Below are 21,879 nucleotides of genomic sequence, written 5' to 3' on the forward strand. Positions count from 1 at the left end.
TTTAGTTAACAATTTTTAATTGTTATAAAAGTAAGCTGTGAGCACTGGCGGTCGATCACACTCCTTGTACAGGAGTGCATGTTGAGCTCCTTCTTCACACGACCAGACACTACAAATAAGGATTCTGGTTGCACTGCTTTGAAAATGGAGCCGATCATTTATAAATTGTACAAAAATTATGTAAAAAGGTTCCTCGGCCACAAGACTTCCTCTTTAAAGAATTGTGTTCAACCCAAACCTCTTGCTTGTTCCTCTCCCAGTTAGTGAACAAGTCACAATTGTTGAACTGTACAGACCCATACTCGATCAGGTAAATGCTTCCGTGTATCTTCCATTTTAGTAGCAGTATTTATTCCCTGGTTTTCTTAGTTGCAAGATTCTCGGTATTTATACAGTGTCCTTGGCAATAGCGATTATTGTTTTTATCCTGCAGATGTCTGCCACTTTCACACTGTACTCTGGCGGAGTGAGAGACGCTCCCATGGAAACAGAGGAGTTTCTAACAAGAAAAGAAGAAGCACACACATATCATCCCACCACAGCTCTGAGCGTTAGAATATTATTTTTCCATCAGACCATGCTGTTAAAATGTCCTTGTGACGCACTGGCTCTTTCTGTAATAGTTTAATACAACTGAATGGCTTTTTAGGCCACTTCAGAGGGCAGTTAAGAGTCAGCCACATTGTGTGGGTCTGGAGTCACATGTAGGCCAGACTGGGTAAGGATGGCAGATTTCCTTCCCTAAAGGAAATCAGTGAACCAGATGGGAGTTTTAGACAATCCGATAATTTTATGGTCACCATCACTGAGACTTGCTTTTAATGTCAGATTTATGAATTAATTGAATTTAAATTCCTCCAGCTGCCATCATGGGATTTGAACCCTTGTCTCAGAGTGTTAGCCTGGGCCGCTGGACTGAACCAGTAACATTACCACTACATCACCATCCAGCCTTTGACATATAAACTGAGCTTACATGTATTGTTTAGGAACGCACTGGGAGAAGCAGACTCTCAGAGAGTACAAAACCTGTAGACCTAATAGTAGGGCCCAGTGGTCAGTAGTTGCTACGGCTTTTTGCACAGTCGAAAGTCAATAGTCTCGTGATAGCGGTCAAGCTTAATCGAATTGAAGCCCACGAGGAAATGAGGTTGTATTAGTTGCTTGTCATTTAATGTAATACTGAAGTATAGTTATATAAGAACATACTGTCACTAGTCAATACGTTAAAACTGATTGTTTAAGATAACCACCTAGGCCTAAGACATGCAGAATGTATTGTTGCAGAACTAATATCCTTTTACTATAGGAACTACAGGAAGAAATTCACCAAGACCGAGCAAAAAGTAATAAATAAAACGTGGATATTTTCACTAATTATTTGTAACAAGTTGATGGAGATGATCTTCCCATTCCCCACATCCCCTCAAGTCAATCACTCTAATTGACCTACCTAAATTTCATTAAAGAGTCTCTAGAGGATCGGGCAGAGCAGTGAAACTCCTGGGCTCCGGAACCCTCCAGAATCCGCTGCACATTTCTCTCTGTTATTCCACCCCCTAAACAACACACAGCAATAAAAGGGGCATTTTTTGTTGAAAAGAAAGAAACTTGCATGTCTATAGCACTTTTCATAATCTCAGTTGCAAAGCTCTTCACAATCAATGAAGTACTTTTTAAGTATAGTTATTGTCGTAATGTTGGAAATGAGTCAGCCAATTTGCACACAGTTAGCTCCCACAAACAGCAATGTGATAATGATCAGATAATCTGCTTCAGTGATGTTGATTGGGGGATAAATATTGGCCAGAGCACCAGAGAGAACCCCCTGTTCTTCTTTGAAATAGTGCCACGGGATCTTTAATCTGAGAGAGCAGGTAAGACCTTGCCATCTTTCACATGAGGTGTTAAGACATCTCTGACAGTGCAACACTCTCAGTACTGCACCGACAGTGTAGACCTAGATTGTGTAGTTAAGTGTCTGGAGTGAGACTTGGACTCATGATCTTCTGACTCAGCAGAAGGAATGCTACTAGCTGATCCATGGTTGATTACTATCAATTGAAAATCTCAGTTATACAATCTATATATTAACACACAAGAGAAGTTACGTTATCTAGTACATCGGAGGGGACGCTTTGCTGGGGAATGAAAAGTTTGGAATAACCAAGTCACCAGGTATTGGTTTTACAAGGAACAGCAACATCATCAGCACAGAAATGAAGATAACTAAGATGCCACAAGAGGTTAACACACAAGATAAGGGTTCATGGATTGAGGGTAATATATTAACATGAATAGAAGATTGGTTAATGGGCAGGAAGCATAGTGTAGGAATGAACAGGATATTTTTAATTGGCAGGCTGTAACTAGTGGGGCTGCCACAAGGATCAGTGCTAGGGCCTCAGCTATTTTCAATCTATATTCATGACTTAGACAAAGAGACAGAGAATAATGGATCTAAGCTTGCTGATGAAGCAAAATTAGGGGGGAATGCAAACTGTGAGAGGACACAAAGAGCTGAAAAGAAATACAGATAGACTAATGAGTGGATAACAAGTTGGTAGATGGAGTATAATATGAGGAAATGTGAAGTTATTCACTTTGGTAGTGAGAATAGAAAAACAGAATGTCTTTCAAAAGGCATGGAACTTTCAAATTTTGATGTCAGAGGGTCTTGGGTGTACTTGTACAAGGAGTATAGGAACTTAGCATGCGGGTAAAGGGAGCAAACAGGAAGACAAATGGTATGTTGGCCTTAATTGCAAAGCGATTTCAGTATAAGAATAAGGAAATCTTGCTACAATTGTATAAGTTCTGATCACATCTGGAATACTATGTGCAGTTTTGGTCCCCATATTTATTTATTTTTTAATTCATTCACGGGACATGGTCAGCATTTATTGCCCATCCCTACTTGCCCTTGAGAAACTGAATGGCTTCCTGAGCCATTTAAGAGTCAACCACATTACTGGAATCTGGCCAGACCAGGTAAGGACGACAGATTTCCTTCCCTAAAGTGAACCAGATGGGTTTTTATGACAATGGCTTCATAGTTATCATTAGACTTTTAATTCAAGATTTTTATTGAATTCAAATTCCACCATCTGTCGTGGTGGGATTCAAACTCGGGTCCCCAGAGGATCTCTGGATTACTAGTCCAGTGACAATGCCACTAGGCCACGGCCTCCCTCTAAGGAAGAATATATTTGCATTGGAGGCGGTACAGCAAAGCTTCACTAGATTGGTCCCTGGGATAAGAAGGCTGTCTTATGATGAGAGACTGAGTAAATTGGGCCTGCACTCTCTGCAGTTCAGAAGAATGAAACATAGAAGATTCTGAATGGGCTTGATATGACAGATACTGGGAGGTTGTTTCCTTTGGTTGTGGAATCTTGAACATGGGGGCACATCTCAGGACAGATCATTTAGAACTGAGGTGAAGAGAAATTTCTTCATTCAGACGGTTGTGAATATTCCATTATTAATATATTTAAGGCTCAGGTAAAAAGATTTTTGTTATGTAAGTGAATCAAGTGATATGGGGAGCAGGCAGGAAAGTGGATTTGAGGCAGGTCTAATGAATGGCGGAGCAGGCTTGAGGCACTATATGGTCTACTCCTACTTCTATTTCTTATGCTCTTAAATTATATATCTTCTTCGGACTTTATGTTTATTGATGAATCGTACAAAAATATTGTATAGAACATTGTAGGATTAGCTATCAATCAGCTGCTGCATCATGCTCTGTTCCTTTGTTTCAGTTCAGCTCCTGGTAGGCAAGGGCCTAAAGCAAATAAACTGCTGCTAATTTGACCAATAGTTGGGACTTAATCACTCAGAGAAGGCATGGGATGACTGAAAATAAGAAAATGGTCACAAGTGATCTTGTAAGGTTGTTGCACTGCAAGAGAAGATTTAGTTTGGGTGTAACGTTGCAGTACTTCAGAATGCTCCCAGTTTGTGATCTTTATGAACAATATAGGTGTGTTTCATGAGGCCACTTTTAAAGTTTAATGCAAAGCACTCTCCTCTCTCCTAGCCTTCCTCCCATGCTGCACCTGACCTGGGAGTGCATCAGATTGCCAATGGTTGTTCATATGCAGGTCTTGTTCACCCGTCAGCCCCTCTGCTCACTGCCCTACATTGGTCTAGGTTTAAAGAACATCAACGAAACAGATTGTGTGTAATGTGAGGCAGGAGTTGATTGATAGTTAATCCTACAACATTCCATATGATATTTTTGCATGGCCCATCGATAAACTTCAAAGTATCAAAATAAGCTGGACCACCTCCTATGGGTGAACCTGGTTTTTAACACTGGGTGTACCAGAATAGAGAGAAAATGGTCAAAAAATGGTACAATGTAAGCAAAAAAACTCAATTTTTGGAATAATCTCTTCCTATGCCGATCTGTATCATACCCCTCCAGATTCTACTGTCCACAGAGCAATGAACAAAATTTGAAATCACAAAATAATTGAAAACACAACAGCAAACAATATTACCTGGTACGACAATAATCCTTTGTTTTGCCTAAATGTTGTAAATGGGAAAAAAAAAAGACCAAAATTAAAGGCTAAAAGAAGAGCATTACTGCAGGACTTCAGTTACTGCTACACATACATAAGGTTAAATGCAAGAGAATTAGGACAGAGGGCTTGAGAAACATCTTCATGAGGCTGCGAAATTCACTTACAGGGTCAGTGATTCAGCTCAGAAATTATATTAACATTAAAGGTTAGGTTGGATAGGTGAAAAAGTACTACCACATCCTTCTAGCACACTGTAAAACTCTGATGCCTCTAACTTAATTCAAACCAAGACACCCTCAGCCCCGTGCTCATTGAGCCCTTGGCTCCCAGTCTGGCAAAACCTTGATTTTAAGATCATCATCCTTGTTTTCAAATCGATCCATTGCTTCACCCCTCCCTAACACTGTAACCTCCTCTATTCACCAGTCCCTGCCTCCTATTCCTTAGTCAGTTGTACACCCAAGTTACCACCATTCCTTTACTACCAAGTGCTTCCATTTTCTTAATAAGTCTGTTATGTGGTACTTTATTAAATGCCTTTCAAAAATCCATACGTACATCATTAGCACAGCCTTCAGCTACTTCATTAAAGAACTCACTCAGGTCAGACAGACACAATTTGTCCTTAACAAATCTGTACTGGTTGTTCCTTATTAACCCATACTTCTCCAAGCAAGAATTAATTTCGGTCTTGACAATGCTTATCTAGTTTCCCTTTAAAGGCATCTATGTTTTTTGCCTCAACTACCCTTGTGGTCCACATTCTCACCACTCTCTGGTTAAAGATGTTTCTCCTAAAATCCCTATTGGATTTATCAGTGACAGTCTTATGGTGATGGCCCCCAGTTCTGATTTTCCTACCACCGACATTAGGCTCACTGACCTGTAATTACCAGACTTATCCCTCTCCCCTCTTTTCAACAGTTGAGATCATGTTTCATTGCATTGAATCGTATTTACAGCACAGAAACTGGCTATTTAGCCCAGCGGGTTCGTCCTGGTGTTTATGCTTGGCAGTTTGTAATCAGTCTTTCTCAGTGCCAGTGGCTCAATAGAAAGCTGTGTGCATTCAAAGAAAAAAGCTGCCCAAACCACAAACTTACTTGTTCTACCAGGCGCTTGATGGTAGGCAGCCCCTCAAGTGCCGTGCTGTCGCACCCGCTGGTGAGAACCCGCTCAAAGCCCAGCGAGATGAGGCACTCCAGGGCCGTCATGGGGTCATGCACCATATCAAATGCTGTGGGGACACAAGCAACAGCTGGTGTCAGGTGATCAGTACAACTACCAGAAAGAGAGAAATCAGGGAATGTCAACTTGACAAGTCAAAGCCACCTCCTTCTCCCAATCGTGAAATCTACACTCTCATGGACTCTAACCCAAACCTTTCATTTTCTAAGGGAAAATACTTGTTAATACTGTGAAGTTCAAAGGCAAAACTCCAGAATATTCATTAATCTCCACAGCTTCACTACACCATAGTTTGCCTTACACAGAATTACAGCACAGAAGCAGGCCATTTGGCCCAACTGGTCCATGTTGGTGTTTATGCTCCACACAAACTTCCTCCCATCATACATCATCTCACCCTATCACCATATCTGTCCATTCTTTTCTCCCTTATAAATGTTTATTTAATTTCCCTTTAAATACATCTAAGACTTTTGCCTCAACTATCGTTGAGTTCTACATTCTCACCACACTCTGGATGAAGAAACTTCTACAAAATTCTCTATTGGATTTACTAGTGGCTGTCTTATAATGATGGCCCCTAATTCTGGTTTTCCCTACAATGGAAACTCTCCTCCTTTTCTACCCTATTGAACTCCTTCATAATTTTAAAGAACTCTATCTGGTCACCTCTCACTCTTCAATCTTCTACAGAGAAGAGCTGTTCAGACTTTCCTGATAATTATAACCTTTCAGTTCTGGTATCATGCTGTTAATCTTTATGCACCTACTCTAGTATTTCTCCAGAAGCAGTATATTCCCCTTCTCCCAAACTTACCCTTGCATCCTTTGAAGTATTTGATCACCTCAGGCTATACCTATCTTATCCACAACAGTCAATCTCTTTATTCAGACGTACTCACCTCTGTGAAAAGTCACGGACAAAGGTCGTGATTCAGCTGCAACAGAGGAAGGAATATTTAAACATTCTAAATAGTTATCAATTGACTTAAAAAGAAAAAAGTTTACACATAAGAACTGCTGAACAAACCTTTATTGTTAATCTTAAACCCAACTCCCTATCACCTGATCTATTCCTTCACTCTATAGAAACACAAATCTAATAATCTCATTTCTACACCATCTTTCATGACCTCAAGGCTGTCCAAAGCAAATTACAGCAGTGAAGTACTTTAGAAGTGTAGTCACTGTTATAATGTAGGATATGTGGCAGCCAATTTGCACACAGCAAGCTCCCAAAAATAGCACTGAGATAACGATGAGCTAATCTGTTTTTAGTGATGTTGGTTGAGGGATAAATATTGCCCAGGAAATTAGGGATAAACCCCCTGCTCTGCTTCGAAATAGTATCATGTTTATGTTCACCTGAAGGACAGATTGGGGTCACGATTTAACTTCTCATCCGAAAGGTGCCTCCAACAGTGCAGCATTCCTTCAGTACTGGAGTGTCAGCCTTGATTTTTTGTTCAAGTCCTGGGGCAGGATGTTTAGGTCGGCGTGCGGGCGTGATCGGAGGGCCTGGGAGTGGCCGGGGGAACGGACTGCCGCCTGCGATTAACCCCCCCCCCGACCGTGATTTCATGCTGGCTGGCCAATTAACAGCCAGCCAGTGTGATGCACGGGCTGAAATGCTTAACGCTGCCGGGGTGGGGCAGGGGGAGGACATAAGTGCGGGCATGGCGGGGGGGGACGTGGAATGAAGCTCCCTAAAGGCAGAGAGCTGCCTCAGGGAGCTGAAGAATTTTAAACCAATAAATAAAGACCTTAAAATCCAGCATCAGAATCAGTCACCTGAACATATACATGATGAAAATTCTGTCCATCCATTTTTATTTTTTTAAACTTAATAACAGAAGCCTCATCCTGCCCTTGAATGAAGTTTCATCAAAAATGCAAAGCCCGCCTGGCAGATTCGCCCGTCCGCCAACCGTGTTGGACGGGCCATGAAAAATCGTGGACAACTGGAACTTTAATGGGCTTAATTGCCCTCTTAATTGTCGGCGGGCACGCTTCCCACTTATGCGCTCACCCGCCAACCGAAATATCGCATGAGCACAGGATGGCGTCGGGACGCTTGCCCAGCGTCATCACAGGTTATTTTACACTCAAGTGGGTCGGGCTGTGCCCGCACGCCAAGCTAAACATTCTGCCCCTGGAATGGGGTGTAAACCTGGAACATTGCATTTTAGAACTTGCTAAGTATAAATTGGTTGTAGCATTTCCTACATTACAATAGTGACTACAGTTCAAAAAGTACTTCATTGGCTATGAAGTGCTTTGTGACATCTGGTGGTCGGGAAAGTGCTGTAAAAATGCAAAACTTTCTTTTTTTTGACTGGCGGCTGGTAATTCAGTTCCTCAAATCTGTTCTCCAATCCAATTAGATTTTGGATATAAAAACAAAAAACTGCGGATGCTGGAAATCCAAAACAAAAACAGAAATACCTGGAAAAACTCAGCAGGTCTGGCAGCATCGGCGGAGAAGAACAAAGTTGACGTTTCGAGTCCTCATGACCCTTCAACAGAACTAAGATTTTGGATAGGTTGCTGTGTAACAATATACAACAGATGGTCTCAAAGGTAGTTCCCAATCAATGGGACCTCTGGGAAGCATTACCCCAGCACAAGTCAACGCCTCAGGAAAGAGGGAGAACACTGGAAGAGGGAGAACACTGGAAGAAAAGCAACAGGGTAACTGTTTACACCAAAAGGCACTCTTGAATGCCCTGGAGTGCTGAGGAATATACAAACGGAGGAGTCCATTCAGCCTCCTTGAGCCTGTTCCATCATTCGATTAGAACATGGCTGATCTGTATCTTAACTCCATCTACCTGCCTTGGTTCTGTAGTCCTTAGCCAATGTAAATCTATCAATCTCAATTTTGAAAGCTCCAACTGACCCTCAGCCTCAACACGTTTTTGTGGAGTGGGAAGAGTTCCAGATTTCCATCACTTTTTGTGTGATGAAGTGCTTTCTGACATCTTCCCTGATCAGTGTAGCTCTAATTTTAAGATAATGCTCCCCTGCTTATCTGGATACTCCACCAGATAGGGTTGCTAACTCTGCTTGGAATTATTTCTGGAGGTTTCATCACATGACATACTGCCTCTATCCGCTCTGCCCTGGCTCCCATTATTGGGCACTGGACACAAACGTACTGGCACATTGGCCTTCCCGTTTCAATGGTAAAGCCAACAAGCTCCACATTACCCAGCTGGATGACGTTTGATTGTTGATCAAATAATCCTTTTAATCCCATCCCAACAGTTTTAAAACTAATAAATGTTGAAAGAAAATGTAAAACAAAAATCACAGAACATTTTTTTTTGCCCCAAGACTTTCTCCCTGAATGGCTCATAGCAGTGTTCTGGAGACTGGTCCTATAACCCCGATCACCAGAGGAAATTTTATTTTTATTCTTTCACAGGATGTGGGCATCAATGACAAGGCCAGCATTTGTTGCCCTAGTTGCCCTTGAATTGAGTGGCTTTCTAGATCAGTTCAGAGGGCAGATCAGAGACAACTACATTGCTGTGGATCTGGAGTCACATGTAGGCCAGGCCAGGTGAAGATGGCAGATTTCCTTCCCTAAAGGACATTAGTGAACCAGATGGGTTTTTATGACAATCAATGATAGTTTCATGGTTACCATTACAGAAACTAGTTTTCAATTCTAGATTTATTGATTAATTGAATTTAAATTCCACCAGCTGCCATTGTAGGATTTGAACTCATGCCCCCAAAGCATTAATAATAAAAACATTTATATATTCTGCTATTAACACCTACTCTGGACCAAGGCAAGGATTTTCTGGTCCTGCCCACAGTGGGAATCTTCACGGGTGGGACCGAAAATCTGACGGACCAGCCAAAGATCCGTTGATTTCGGTTGCCGTGGGATCGGAAAATCCCAGTCCAAAGCTTTAGTCTTTAATACTATTATTACCTCTCCCTTTGGCTTGTGTTCCATGATATTTTTGTCATTTAATCTCCCTCTTCCTTTAACCTATCCCTGACCTTCTATTTTGCTCCACCTGCCGCCGCTCACCTCCCCACCACTTTTCAACACCATAAAATCCATCACATTTCTACCTCTCTCTAGTTCCAAAGAAGAGTTGTGTTTGAATTGAAATGTTAACTCTGTTTCTCTCTCCACAGATGCTGCCAGATCTGCTGAGGTTTTCCAGCATTTTCTGTTTTTATTTCAGATTTCCAGCATCCGCAGTATTTTGCTTTTATCCCCAGAGCATTAGCCTGGGTCTCTGGGTTACTAGTCCAGTGACATTACCACTATGCCACCGTCTTCCATCTTATACACTTTGAGCAGATCACCTACGTCTAGTGTGGGGCTCATACCAATTAAATCCATGCACACTTCAGCGTTGACTCTTCCATCCTCTGTCAGAACCCCAAACACAGTGCCGTCCGCACCGTTGGCTTTGGCCATCTTGATGTCAGCTTTCATAACTTCAATCTCGCTGTCAGAGTACAGAAAGTCCCCTCCCCGCGGGCGTATTATGGCAAACACCGGAATCCTCACATACTGTTTCACCACCTGCAGCAGACCTGTCGCGATCAACCAATAACAGAAAAAAAACAAAATAAATGAGAGGAGGCCACATTAAACCTGAATAGGAATTTTCTCCAATTCCCTAGTCAGATCATGAAACAAATCCACCCTGTCCATCCCCAAATCTCCACTTTTCAACCCTGGCTGCTTATGTTCCACAGGTGATACATTCCAGACAGTCACACAATTCTACAATGCAAAAGGAAGCCTTTTGGCCCATCATGTCTGTGCTGGCTCTTTGAAAGAGCTGTTCAGCGTAGTTCCACATCCCAGCTTTTTTCCCTATAACCCTGCAATTCATTCTCTTCAAGCCCATGTCCATTTACCTTTTGAAAGTTCCTATGGAATCTGATTTCACCACTCTTTCAGGCAGTGCATTCCAGATAGTAACAACCCTCCATGAGAAAAAATTCTCATTTCCCCACTAGTGTTTTTGTCAATTATTTTAAATCTATGTTCTCTGGTCACCAACGCACTTGCTAGAGAAGACAATTTCTCTCTACTTGCTCTATTAAAAGCAGGACCAGGGAGAGAAATCAAGGGCCCTGATGTTTCTCCTGCTTCAGGCCCCTTAGACATCCGTCCGTCTTGGAAGACAATGGACTATTCCAACGGAGAGTCATATTCAACTCCGAGCATTAACTCAGTTTCTCTCTCCACAGATGCTGCCACACCTGCTGAGTTTTTCCAGCACTTTCTGTTTTTATTTCAGATTTCCAGCAGCCGCAGTATTTTGCTTCTACTATTCTGGTTTAACAGGTTGGTTTTGAGAGGTGTTTAAAGGCAAGGAGAGAAATGAGGCGGCTTTAAAAGGAGGAGGTTCCACAAGATAGGGCCTGAAAACCCCTCCAGTGATTGTAGAGTGAAGGGAGGGAGAATGCACAGGAAGGCAGGAATTAGAGGAACAAAGATCTTGGGACAGGAACAACCACAGAGGAAGTTACAGTTTACAGAACAGAACAAAGATTTTGAAATCAGTGAGTCAGGGGATAGAAGTCAATGGTCAATGTATGACCGTGAGGATTGCAGCAATGGGCAAACAGGACTTGACTACATCAGGATGTAGGCAGAATAATTTTGAATGAATTAAAGAATTGATAGAGGGTGTATCTTGGGAAGCAGGAAAAGGGAGGTGGGGGCATTTCAGAAATCATGCTGATGACGGAAGCATGGATTAGTATTTGGTTGGGGTGACAGTGAGGTAAGCACAGAGATGGGAAATATTATGGAGGTGAAAATAAGTTGTCTCGGTGTTAGCTAAGAAGTGGGCTTAGAAACTAAAACCTGGGTTGGGCAGGATACCAAAGTTGTGTGTTAAATGAGTCTAAAGCCAGATGGTGAAGTGAAAAACTGGACACAAATCCCCTTCTTGATAGTTCCTTTATTTACAGAATGCAGCATTGCCCATCAGCCTCCTACCCACTAACCCAGTGTTTCCACCAGTCTTTCTTTATACTCTTTTGGTTAAACAAAATTAGACTAATTAACCAATTACAAAGTTAAATTAAAGTGATAGCCCCTTAAAGAGACACTGTAGCAGAAGAAGTCTCTCTTTATATTCTTTTGAGTACAACTTTAACAAACTGGCAAATTAACAAATAGACTAATCAAATTAAAGTGATAGCCCCTTAAACTGTTGACAGGAAGTCTCTCTTTATAAGTGCTTTAAGTATTTAATTAATCAATGCACTTCATCTGTGTATCTTAACAATATAATTAACATTCCACTAACATTGTGAACTCTGGTATTTGCCTTGGTGAGCAGTCAATGTGGGAGATGAAGTTTGTAAAACCACAGTGTTTTGGCATGAGTATTCAACTAGAGCAATGCCAATTGTGTTTGCTGGAAATCTGTTCCACACTTCCAGTATTGTGTGCGAAACAGTTATTCTGATTTCTAGTCTTGCTTGAGCCACATTAGTTTTCTTTTGTGACCGCTGTATAATTATTCTATTTCCCAGTCTCTCACTATTTCAAAGATCTATTTACACCACCCCCTCATCTTTTCTCCAAAGAAAATAAATCCAATTCCTTTGTCATGACCTAAAAGCTCTTAAAATGTGTCCAAATCAAATTAGTGAGGGTACTCCGTTCCATGGCTCGAGGTGACTGCGCCTCATTATGTGGATTGGGCTATACTGACCAAAACAAGTCGCATATTTGTTGGTACAATGTAATTTTTTTTCCCCTTTCAATGTGAGAAAGAAGAAAAAAAATCAGTCATGGTGACTATACCAAATCTCCCCTGGTAGGCCTCCCTTCTTCCACCCTACATAAACTCGAGCTCATCCAAAACTCTGCTGCCCATCTCTTAACTTGCACCAAATCCCATTCACCCATCACCTCCTGTGCTAATCTACATTGGTTCCCAGTCTATGAACACCTTGATTTTAAAAAAAAGCTCATCCTTGTTTTCAAATCACTCTACAGCCCTCATTCCTCCCTATCTCTGTAACCTCCTCCAGTCCTACAACCTCTGAGATATCTTCACTCCTCTAATCCCTGCCTCTCGTGCATCCGATTTTAATTGCTCCACCTATTGGTGTTGTGACTTCAGTTGCCAAGGCCCCTAAGCTCTGGACTTTCCTCCCTAAACTTCCCCAATCTTTCTCCTCCTTTAAGATGCTCCTTAAAACATTCTGTTTTGATCCAGTTTTTGGTCACTTTTCCAGCATCTCCTAATGTGGCTCAGTGTCAAATTGTGTTTGATAACCCTAATGTGAAGTGCCTTGGGACATTTTATTATGTTAAAGGTGCTATATAAATACAAGCTGTTGCTGTTGACTGCTATCCAGTGGTTAGCTGAAAAATAGGCTTGGGGGATTGCCAAGCGAATACAGGATTGCCTCCCACAGTTGATTATCCTACAAGCATTTTCTGTCTCGACTCATGCCATGAGGAAAGGCAACATGTGCATGGTACCAAAGGATTCGTGGCATCTGTGGAACTGTACCCCAGCGCAAACTAGTATCTCTGGTTCACTATCAGAAAGTTTTCAAACTTCAAAGCACAGAACTCTCAAGCAAAAGAGAGTCTTACAGGGTCTCTCACAAACACTTAGCTTAATATTATGTGTCAAAATAAATTGCTTTGTCTACAGCAGTCACCATTGTTAAGCCCGCATTGCACAAGTGGCCTCTTCTGAAAAGGCGCTGGACAGTTTCTGACTGTGAAGCAGGGCACTTGATGGGCGGTTACCCTTGCTACTGATGCTTCACTAGCTGCAACAGGAAATATTGCAAATCCCCAATCAACTGGATAGCCAGTGGAATGAGGAGAGGGAATTATATTGAGTCTACAGCTCAAAGAGGCCATTCAGCCCTCCTGGTCTATGCCGGCGTTCATGTTCCACATGATAGAGATGCATCTCCCAGTGACTTTGCTTCAACCTGCACAGATCAGTTAGAAACAACAGAAGCTCTGGCACTCACCTACACTGGGGGTGATGCCTCCTTCCATTAGGCCAGAACACAGTTCAATCCGAGATGCTCCTGAAAACAATCACAAAAATTAACGGGTTAAAGCAACTCAAAAAGGCATACAGGCCAAAAGAAAAGCTGTGACCTCCAGATAATTCTGGAAATACTCAACAGGTTGTACAATAATTGGACTAATTCTTCCAAGAGGATGAAAGGACCCAGCTGAGATTTAACCTTACGTAGCATATACAGCAAAGAAACAGGCCTTTTGACCCAACAGGACAATGCCAGTGGTACAAGCAAAATACTGCGGATGCTGGAAATACGAAATAAACACAGAAAATGCTGGAAAAACTCAGCAGGTCTGACAGCATCTATGGAGAGAGAAACAGAGTTGATGTTTCGAGTCCGCATGACTCTTCTTCAGAGCTAAAGAGAAGTAGAAATGTGGTGAAATATATACTGTTTAATGGGGGTGGAGCAGGTAAAGCTGGATAGAAGGCAAGTGATAAGGGGGCTAAGGAGAGATTGACAAAAGGTGTCATGGACAAAAGACAAAGGGAGTATTAATGGTAGTGGTGAAGACTGAAAAAGGTGCTGACAGTGGCATAAAGGTAAGTAAGCAGAATGTGACAGTAGCAGAACAAGGGTCAGTGCTCTGTGAAAGAACAACATGGAACAAGTGACAGATGGTCCTATTGGAGTGGCGGGTGGGAGGGGGGCAGTGGTTGGGGAAAAATGATAAAAAAGGGATAAAAAAGGGATAAAACAATGAATAAAAATGAAAATAAGTAAATAAAAAGTAAAAATACATTTGATAAAAGGGAATTTAAAAAGGGGTGAAGATAGAGGAGAGAGTTCATGGTCTGAAGTTATTGAACTCAATGTTAAGTCCGCCCCCCCCAACACCCAATAGGACCATCTGTCACTTGTTCCATGTTGTTCTTTCACAGAGCGCTGACCCTTGTTCTGCTATTAACACATTCTGCTTTCTTACCTTTATGCCAATATCAGCACCTTTTTTAGTCTTCACCACTACCATTAACATTCCTTTTGTCTTGTATCCATGACACCTTTGTCAACCTTTCCTTAGTCCCCACCTATTGTTGACCTTCTATCCAGCTTCACCTGCTCCACCCCCTTTAAACAGTATAAATTCCATCACATTTTTACTTCTCTCTAGCTCTGAAGAAGAGTCGTGCGGACTCGAAATGTTAACTCTGTTTCTCTCTCCACAGATGCTATCAGACCTGCTGAGTTTTTCCAGCATTTTTTGTTTTTACTAGGACAATGCCAGTGTTTATGTTCCACACTAGCCTCCTCCTAACACTCTTCTTCCAACCTTATCAATATTCCTTCTATTCCTTTCTCTTGGTAGTACAGAACTTGAATATTGCTGAAAAGAGAGACATGTTGAAGATTTTCGTCTTGCACTCATTAGGACAAACGCAAGAATGCCAAATTTCAAACAATCACAATACATTTTGTATACATTGCTGTGATGGTTTGAAATTTGGCATTTTTGCTTTTGTCCTGATAGTGCAAGACAAAAAGCTTTGGCAACATGTCTCTCTATTCCTTTCTTCCCTCGTGTGCTTGTCTAGCTTCCCTTTGAATGCATCTATGCTATTCACCACACCTAGTGATTCAAGCCTTGGTAGACTTGACCAACTCTCTCCATCTTCCTCCCTCCACGTGAGTTCATTCAAAACTCTGCTGCCCGTAATCACCAGTCACCTGTGCTCTCTGGCCTACGTTGGCTCCTGGTTCGACAATGCCTCAGTTTCAAAATTCTCATCCTTGCTTTCAAATCCCTCAATGCCCTCCCCCTCTGTAACCTCCTCCTGCAACCCTTCAAGATATCTGTGCTCCTCCAGTTCTGAACTCTTGCTCATCCCTGATTTTAATCCCTCCATCAATGGCAGCTATCCCTTCAGCTGCCTAGACTCCAAGCTCTAGAATTCTCTTCTTAAACCTCTCTTCCTCTCTACTTCTCTCTCCTCCTTTAAGAAGCTCCTTAAAATTACCTCTTTGACCAAGATTTTGGTCACCTGTCCTAATGTGGTTCGGTGTCAAAGTTTGTTTGATAACACTCCTGTGAAGTGCATTGGGACATTTCATTATGTTAAAGGCGCTATATTAATGCAAGTTTGTAGTGTTTTGGTGCAAACTGTGACTATGTGATGCTATCCGGGTACAGTCCAATCCCAGTTCATATCCTCAGTTGTACTTATCATTCCAAGTAAGGTTGGGACAAGGTGAGTTAAGACTGAAAGTACGAAGAACAGTTTATGGTTTAAGAAACAGTCTCAGTCTATTGAAAAACACAAGGTTAGTAAAGTACATACCTCCCCTCTGAGCATTGACAGCAGATTCCACTGAATCCACACACACCTCCATTAGAACCCTTGTTGCCATCCAACCCTATGGATCAATAGATGGTATTGTTAAAGCGATAGATAGCAGGTTTGGAAGCACAGTTATGTATGCATGGAAATGTTTTAGCAACTCCATAAATCATCAACTGGCCATCAGAATCATTGTTTCCCAATGGACACAGATCAGTCTCCAAGGCAGTCCCTTTTCTGATAAGGTAAAGGCCCATAGCACAAGAATCTTCCCCAGGAGGAGGGAAGGCAAGGTAAATCAACTAATAGTGATTAGGTCTGGCCAACCTTGGGTTTCACCAGGCTGTAGGAGGAAAAGGAAATCTGAGTGAGGTGAAGAGCGCCGCAGGTTTGAGGTCTGAAAGAATGAGTTATTGTCGGAAATGCTGCTTGAAGGCTTGAAAGCACCACAATGCCCATGATAGTACCAACAGAATAGAAAGATCAGATAGGGAGACTGATGGACAGATGCTGAGATTGATTCTAAGAAGTAAGAGAGAGGGAGATTAGCCATCAGGCAACAAAATGCTAACCTCTGTAGAAATAGATGGTCCAGGCCTAGCAGAATGTGATCCCAGAAACACATGCCACTGGAGTAGCTTGGGCTGTGAGCAGAGTTCTGAATTGCTGGTCTCAAAGGGAGGGTAAATATATTGCTGAATTAATAGCATTTGCAAACAATGAGGAGGTATAGGAGATACCCCTTTCAAAATTAGAGAAATGGGGAGTAATTTGCACTGAAAGTTCTCCCTGTAGCAATTCCATCTCCTCCAATCTAGCCCACAGTATCTTTAGTTTATAATCATGACCCAGTTCTTTCCCCATCCTCTTATCTTCTCTCTTCCTCAGGACATTTGATCTTTAAGGGAATTAGCCAGCAGTCACTTAGCCTTTTATCAATTTATCTAGGTAACAAAGGGCAGCACAGAAAAATCTTCTCTTTATGTCTCACCTGCACTAAATTGTCCTAGGAGTGTTTGATGAGGCAGTGTAAATGAGTTTACTCCTCACCGAAACTATTCTATAATGAGGCACTCAATGTCAAACTCATTTTACCCTGATAAATGTGCCTCTGGAATTGCTGCCCCATTGTAAACCTGCCAACACCAGTACCTCTGGAGGCACTGAAACCCTCCCACTGTAAAGCTAACCATCTCTCTCACCAGTGGCACTTATTTTCAGGTCAGCCAACACTTGTACTGGGGGCAGGTGAGCTGATCTCTCCTGGCACTTCCACCGTTACTAACCTGTGGAGAACTTTCTCCCCGACATCAGAAAAGTGGCCTGGGCAGAACAAAAAAGTTGCAAGTGATATCTTGTAGTGAAGTAGGTGCATGCAATATCTATGCATACCCAATATTCCACTAAGATAAAGGCACAATACCGCGGATGCTGGAAATCTGAAACAAAAACAAAAAATGCCGGAAAAACTCAGCAGGTCTGACAGCATCTGTGGAGAGAAAGACAGAGTTAATGTTTTGAGTCCAGACTCAAAATGTTAACTCTGTCCTTCTCTCCACAGATGCTGTCAGACCTGCTGAGTTTCTCCAGCATTTTTTGTTTTTGGCCCAATATTCCACTGCTGCCTTGGATAAACCAGGCAGGCATGGTTGGAACGGAGCTGACTCCATGTAAGAGGAATGTACTGGTACCAGATTTGGAAACTGTCTTTTATTTTCCAGCACTGGCATCCCTCAACTTGATGTAAAATGTCACAGATGATGCTTCAGTGTCTAGCACGGATGAGACATTAAACAAATTTGCCCTTTAAGGCAGGCATAAAAAAATCTAAAGGCACTTGTTCAAGGAAGAGTAGGAAAATTCTAATAGAATCTTACAGTACAGAAGGAGGACATTCAACCTGAAGTGTCTGAGTTGGCTGCCTCCTAAAAAGAGCAGTCCACTTTAGACCCATACCATATTTTCCCCATAACCCTGCAAATTAGTTCTCTTCAAACACATGTTCAATTGCCTTTTTAAAGTTCCTGTGGAATCTGATTCGATCATCCTTTGGGGTAATGCGGAACAGGTCCCCAATATCCTGGCCCAATATTTATCCCTCAGCCAACATCGTTAAAACAAGGTGACCTTGTCATTATCACACTGCTCTTTGTGAGATCTTGCTGTGCGCAAATTGGCTGCTGCATTTCCTATATTACAACAGTGACTACAATTCAAAAGTGCTTTGTCAAGTACTTTGGGATGTCCGGAGATCGTGAAAAGGGCTAGAAGAATGCTAGATATTTTTAAGATTAAAATATAAAACTACACAAAGATTCATCCTTTCAGGTGTACAAAACTCTACACGGAAAAATGTACAGGACATGTGGTTACTGCTTAGGGGAACACACAGGGATGGGGAGGAAACAAGTCAAACACCAGAAACATGATCCTAATCTGAAACCTGGCTGTCAAATTTTGAAATCAATCAATGTCACTGTTTCAGAGCAAGTAAAAGTGTTAACCTAATCCCTTTAATCTCTTTCCCATTTGGCACAGAATCCCCTGGTGACTGAAGTCTGGATATTGGCAGCACTAGCTGGATTTTGCATTGAAGCGCTGGGCAGCATTTCACAAGAACTCATCAATTGAAAAGTTTGGGGTTTATTTTTGACAGCTGCAGCAGAGAAACAGCCAAGGTTACACTTACACTGACAGTCTAGGCAAGCTTCTTCCTAAACCCCTCAATTAATGGTGTTGAAAACAGATTAGCTGTTTGTGGGAGCTTGCTGGACACAAATTGACTGCATTGTTTCCTTGCAATTGCACAGCGACCTCATTTCAAAAAGCATTCTTCATTGGCTGTGAAAAGCACTTCAGGACATTCTGCAGTCATGAAAGACCCTCCACCAAAACAGATTCCTTCTTAAATGCCTCCGCTTAGAATGAAAAGCTCTCAAAGGGCTGCTGGGCTAGTTACCTGTCAGCGTGGAAATCCTGCTTGGCAGTCAACCTTACTGCTCTAGTAAAAAAGCCTTGGAGTGGCTCACATACAGCGAACTGGAGCAGGAAGTGAACTGAAGTCAGTGTGGGTGCAGCCATTCTGATCATGTGATGAGGGATAAAACACCACCTTCAAATTAAAGAGCAACACATAATATTGTCCCGAACTCTAAGCAGAAGTCACCTGCTCTGCTTCAAAATAGTGCAATGGGATCTCTTACTTCAACCTGAAAGGGCAATTTAATGTCTCATCCAAAAGACGGCATCCCCGACTCATTCAGTGCTGCACTGCGAGTGTCAGCCTGGATTTTGTGCTCAAATCCCTGGAGTAGAGCTTGAATCCAGAAACTTCTGACTCAGAGGTGAGAGTGCTACCCACTGAGACAATCCAACATCAAACAATATGGCCCACCCAATGAAGCTGCGCTGTATTGAGCACCCAGAACACCAGTTGTACTGATCATTAACTGGAATTCTTGTCATACCATTTGGTGAGTAACATGGGGAACAAATGATGCATGTGAAATTTGTTGAGTACTGTTCATATCGCGCTCGTCACACATTCCTGCCTCGCAGCAAGATAAGAGTTACACTGATGTTCCAGAAGACATGGTCCTGGGTAGGTCCTGACGGTGCAGGATCTAATCTCTGATCTGGTTGTGGTCTCAACTGCACTTTCCTGTCTGCCCCCGTAACCCTTGACTCCCTTGTCTATCAAAATTCTAACTCGGCCTTGAAGAAGTTCAATGACCCAACCTCCAATGTTCTCTGGGGAAGAGGATTCCACAGACTAATAACCCTCTAACAGAGAAAAAAAATCCTCATCTCCATTTTATTTTTAAACTGTATCCCCTAGTTCTAGTCTCCCCCACAAGAGGAAACATCCTCCCAGTATCCGTCCTATCAAGTCCCCCCAGGATCTTATGTTTCAATAAGATCACCTCTCATTCTTCTAAACTCCAATGGGTTTAGGCCCAAACTGTTCAATCTTTTTTCAGAAGATAAGCCCCTCATCCCAGGAATGAGTTGAGTGGACCTTTTCTGTACTGCTCCTAATGCAATTATAACTTTTTACAAATAAGGAGGCAAAAACTGTACACAGTATTCCAGTTGTGGTCTCTCCAAGGCCCTTGACAGTACTTTTTATATTCCATTCCCATTGCAATAAATGCCGAGTTCCTATTTGCCTTCCTAATCACTTGCTGTATCTGCATACTAAATCTTTGTGATTCATGTACCAGGACACCCAGATCCCTCTGCACTACAGAGTTCTGCAATCTCACTCCATTTAAATAGTACACTGATTTACTATTCTTCCAGCCAAAGTGGACAAGTTCACATTTTCTCACATTTAACTCCATCTGCCAATTTTTTGCCCATGCACTTAACATACCTATATTCTTTTGTAAGGCTCTTTACCTCCTCTTGACAACTTACTTACCTATCTTGGTGGCATCGCCAAAATTAGCAACCGTACATTCGGTCCCTTCACCCAAATCATTGATACAGACTATAAATAGTTGGGGCCTCACTGATCTCCGTGGTACTCCACTAGTTCCAGCTAGCTAACCCAAAAATGACCCATTTGTCCCTAATCTCTGTTTCCTGTAAGCTAACCAATCCTTTATCTGTACTAATATCTTACCACCTACACCATGAGCTCTTAATTTATTTAGTAACCTTTGATGTGGCACCTTATCAGATGCCTTTTGGGAATCCAAGTGCACCACATCTACAGGTTCCCCTTTATCCACCTTGTTTGTTACTTCCTCTCAGAACTCTAATAAATTAATTAAACAGTTTCTCTTTCATAAAACTATGTCGACTCTGCCTGATCCCATTACAATTTTCTAAGTATCCGGCTTAATAACCTGCTTAATAATGGATTCTAGCAATTTCCCTCCAACATATGTTAGGCTAATTGGCCTATAGTTTCCTGTTTCTTGTCTCGTTCCTTTCTTGAGTAAAGGTGTAACAGTTGCTATTTTCCAATCCACTGGAACTCTTCCAGAATCTAAGGAATTTTGGAATCACAGAATCACAGTGCAGAAGAGGCCCTTCGTCCCATCAAGTCTGCACCGACATGTGAAAAACACCTCACCTACCTACTTAATCCCATTTACCAGCACTTGGCCCATAGCCTTGAATGTTATGATGTGCCAAGTGCTCATCCAGGAAGATTATAACCAATGCCTCTACTATCTCTGCAGCCACTGCTTTTAAGACCCTAGGATGCAGGCCATCAGGTCCTAGGGACTTCTCAGTTTTTAGGTCTAATAGTTTTCCCAGTACTTAGTCTCTGGTGACAGTGATTGTTTTAAGCTCCTCCCTCCCTTCCACATCTTGATTTTCAAATGTCTTTGGGTAGTTTTCTAAGTCTTCTAAGAGAACTATATAACTTCTGACAGACACAAAATACGTGTTCAACACTCCATTTCCTTGTTTTCCATTATCAATTCCCCAGACTCACTCCCTAGAGGACCAGCACTCACTTTTGTTACTCTTTTCCTTTTTAAATACTTGTAGAAACTATTACTATCTGTTTTATATTTCAAGCTAGCTTTCTCTCATGCTCTAATTTCTCCCTCGTTTTTTTAGTCATTCTTTGTCAGTCATAAACATGGGATTGTGTCATGTGACACTTGCCATTCCTCAGCTGATGAATCAGTACTCCTCCACGTTGAATACCACTTGAAAGAAGTACTGAGGGTAGCAAGGACACAGGATATACTCCAGACTTCAATGTCCATTACCAAGGGTGGCTCGGTAACAATACTACTGACTGAACTGGCCAAATCTTGAAGGACATTTCTGCCAGACTGGGCCTGTGACAATGG

General features: G+C 42.0%; 1 protein-coding gene across 6 annotated transcripts in view; it reads right to left on the bottom strand.

The window, feature by feature from the left end:
- The window catches only part of cutc (cutC copper transporter homolog (E. coli)), a 24,714-nt gene continuing 2,835 nt past the window's right edge, over window positions 1-21,879 (bottom strand). For 2 of the 6 annotated variants that reach the window (XM_078565057.1, XM_078565058.1), the window contains exons 2-9: window positions 16,061-16,136; window positions 13,725-13,784; window positions 10,080-10,289; window positions 6,626-6,661; window positions 5,639-5,772; window positions 4,509-4,536; window positions 1,454-1,559; window positions 138-499 (exon numbers count right to left, since the gene is read on the bottom strand). In XM_078565057.1, coding sequence (XP_078421183.1) covers window positions 388-499; window positions 1,454-1,559; window positions 4,509-4,536; window positions 5,639-5,772; window positions 6,626-6,661; window positions 10,080-10,289; window positions 13,725-13,784; window positions 16,061-16,130 — 756 coding nt within the window. In that variant the 5' untranslated portion in view covers window positions 16,131-16,136 and the 3' untranslated portion in view covers window positions 138-387. Of the gene's footprint in view, window positions 500-1,453; window positions 1,560-4,508; window positions 4,537-5,638; window positions 5,773-6,625; window positions 6,662-10,079; window positions 10,290-13,724; window positions 13,785-16,060; window positions 16,137-19,019; window positions 19,107-21,879 lie in introns of those variants that run through there. The other 4 variants (XM_078565060.1, XM_078565061.1, XM_078565059.1 and 1 more) reach the window with 3 other exon arrangements.

The sequence above is a fragment of the Cetorhinus maximus genome, chromosome 20, assembly GCF_964194155.1.
Source record: "Cetorhinus maximus chromosome 20, sCetMax3.hap1.1, whole genome shotgun sequence".
Lineage (NCBI taxonomy): Eukaryota > Metazoa > Chordata > Chondrichthyes > Lamniformes > Cetorhinidae > Cetorhinus > Cetorhinus maximus.